Genomic DNA, 2,312 nt, shown 5'->3' on the forward strand with positions numbered 1-2,312 from the left:
TATAGTAAGGTGCTCGTTCTCTGTCCAGAGGTCCATCCACAACTAAAGAATAGTAATTCTTATAGTTTGACTCTAGTTTAAAAGGGATGTTGGCTGAAATTTCACAGTTCACTATTCCATTTTTACTGCTATCTTTATCGAATGCAGAAACAAGAGCAATCGCGGTGCCAATGGATGCATCTTCTTTCACTGTATTTAATAGGGAAGTGACGGTAACTTCAGGAGCGTTGTCATTCACGTCTAATACTTCAATAAGTAATTTAGCATTTGAAGTCATAGGTGAGGAAGCTCCGTCACTGGCCTGAACTCGAATCTCAAAAGCATTAGTCTCTTCATAGTCTATATTCTTCTTGTTTGTCACTGTTCCGGTATCGTGGTTAATTTCAAAGACCTCAGTCTGTTTACCGCGACCTACTTCACTGAATGAATATGTTACGTGTCCATTTTTTCCTGCATCTAAGTCGGTAGCGTTTAATGTTATAATTCGCGTACCGAGTTTTACGTTCTCATACACTCTGGCTTTGTACAGAGCTTGACTGAAAACAGGGGCGTTATCATTAATATCCAACACATTTACGATAACTACCATGGAGCCTGATTTTGCAGGCGTTCCTCCATCTACAGCAGTCAATATGAGCCGAATCGCAGACAGCTTTTCTCTGTCTAACACCTTCTGAATTACCAGTTCAGGCGTTGCGCTCTCTCCTTTTTGTACTACTAGAGAAAAGTGTTCATTCTGACTAAGTCTGTAGGTTTGAACTGTATTTTTGCCAATGTCCGCATCATGGGCTGGATGCAGCGGAAATTTAGTTCCTGCTGCCGTGCTTTCGCTGATGTTAATCATTTGACGATCAATAAGAAAACTAGGAGAATTATCATTTACGTCTAGAATTAGAATTTCAATACGGTGCAGTTTTAGAGGATTATTAAGAACTGCTTCTACACTTATCGAGCATTTTGCTTCATCACCGCACAGTTCCTCTCGATCTATTCTCTCATTGACATAAAGAGCACCAGTCTTTAGATTTACCTCAAAATATTTTTTCTTCGATCCTGCAACGATCTGGAACATACGAGTGTCCAGATCCTTAACATTTAGGTTGAGATCTTTGGCAATATTTCCGATCACGGTCCCTTGGTTTACCTCCTCTGATACGGAGTAAGAGAGCTGTCCTAGAGCCGCTTCCCAGCAGCAAAGCAGCAGCACAAAGACGAAGTATATCCACACAGAGCTGGTCCTCCCCGGAAGAATCATGTTGCCATAAATGCATGGGAAACATATATTCAAAATCCTTCTGTGAAAATACAGAGTAATTGAGGCAATTCTCTTCGAGAATTAAAAAAAGGATAATACTGTAAACACCTTCACAAAAACCCAATGATTGCGGCAGCGTTGATCTGTTTAAAGCTTCTCTTCCCTTTGTTTCAAACGTAGAAGAAACGTCATCTGCATCCGAGTCTGGGAGGAGTTCCGTTAAATCAGACATGCATTTCAGATGTGACGGTCTACAATGTCCTCGTGTGGCCAAGTGCAAAACCTACACCCTGTGGGCAAACGTTTAATTTCAACCTTACATGCGGTTCAGCTTATTTTTTTAAAATAATGTATATTTCCAAACCTACTGAATAATTTTAATTTATTAAATTTTTTTCTAGATCCAGAAGAGTTCTTTAATATTTTTCTTCTCTCTTCGATCGTGTATCTTTGACAGAGATTCTGCAAAAGGGGATCTATAAATGTAACAATGTGCTACATTTGAAATTCAAATCATCAAATTGAAAGAAAATCCACTTTGTATTAAATATTATTTTGGCAATTATTTCCAAGTCGATATTAGAGTTCTAGACTTTATATATATATATATATATATATATATTAGCATGGTTCTAAGTGATATATATTCATATCAATTGTATATAGATGTGTACAAATTAAAATAAATACAAACACGTAAAGTGAGGAGACAAAGAACTATCCCGACTTTCAGCACCGCGGCCAGTTCCCTGAACAAACTTGCAATACTGACTCTAGCGTGAACGTTGAAACAATGTATTTCAACGGAACAGGAAATTTTTATTAAAAATAACAGCTCAAATTTCAGCTGTTACATTTTAGTTTTTCAGCTAAACTCAAAATTTTGTCGAAATGAGGAAAACTCGCACAATCGTGAACAATAAATAACACCTGCTGAGATAGAAGTCAAGCTCGGATTCTTACCTTTTCTTTGTTTGGTAAAGTCTGAGTTCTGGTAAAAGTATCACTCCCGTTAATACTGATCAGTTCCGCATCTACAGGTGGAAATGGGGCGGGG

The 2,312-nt window shown here is 38.0% G+C and overlaps 1 protein-coding gene across 1 annotated transcript; it reads right to left on the reverse strand.

Moving 5' to 3' along the window:
- Positions 1–4: 4 nt before the first annotated feature.
- On the reverse strand, positions 5–1,577 carry LOC103132941 (protocadherin gamma-C3-like; the record flags this gene model as incomplete). Its single annotated transcript, XM_007544702.2, has 1 exon — positions 5–1,577. A coding segment is annotated over exon 1 (1,251 nt), but the record flags the coding sequence as incomplete, so codon positions are not given.
- Between the last annotated feature and the right edge of the window lie 735 nt (positions 1,578–2,312).

Source organism: Poecilia formosa, unplaced genomic scaffold, assembly GCF_000485575.1.
Source record: "Poecilia formosa unplaced genomic scaffold, Poecilia_formosa-5.1.2 Scaffold1622, whole genome shotgun sequence".
Classification (NCBI taxonomy): Eukaryota; Metazoa; Chordata; class Actinopteri; order Cyprinodontiformes; family Poeciliidae; genus Poecilia; species Poecilia formosa.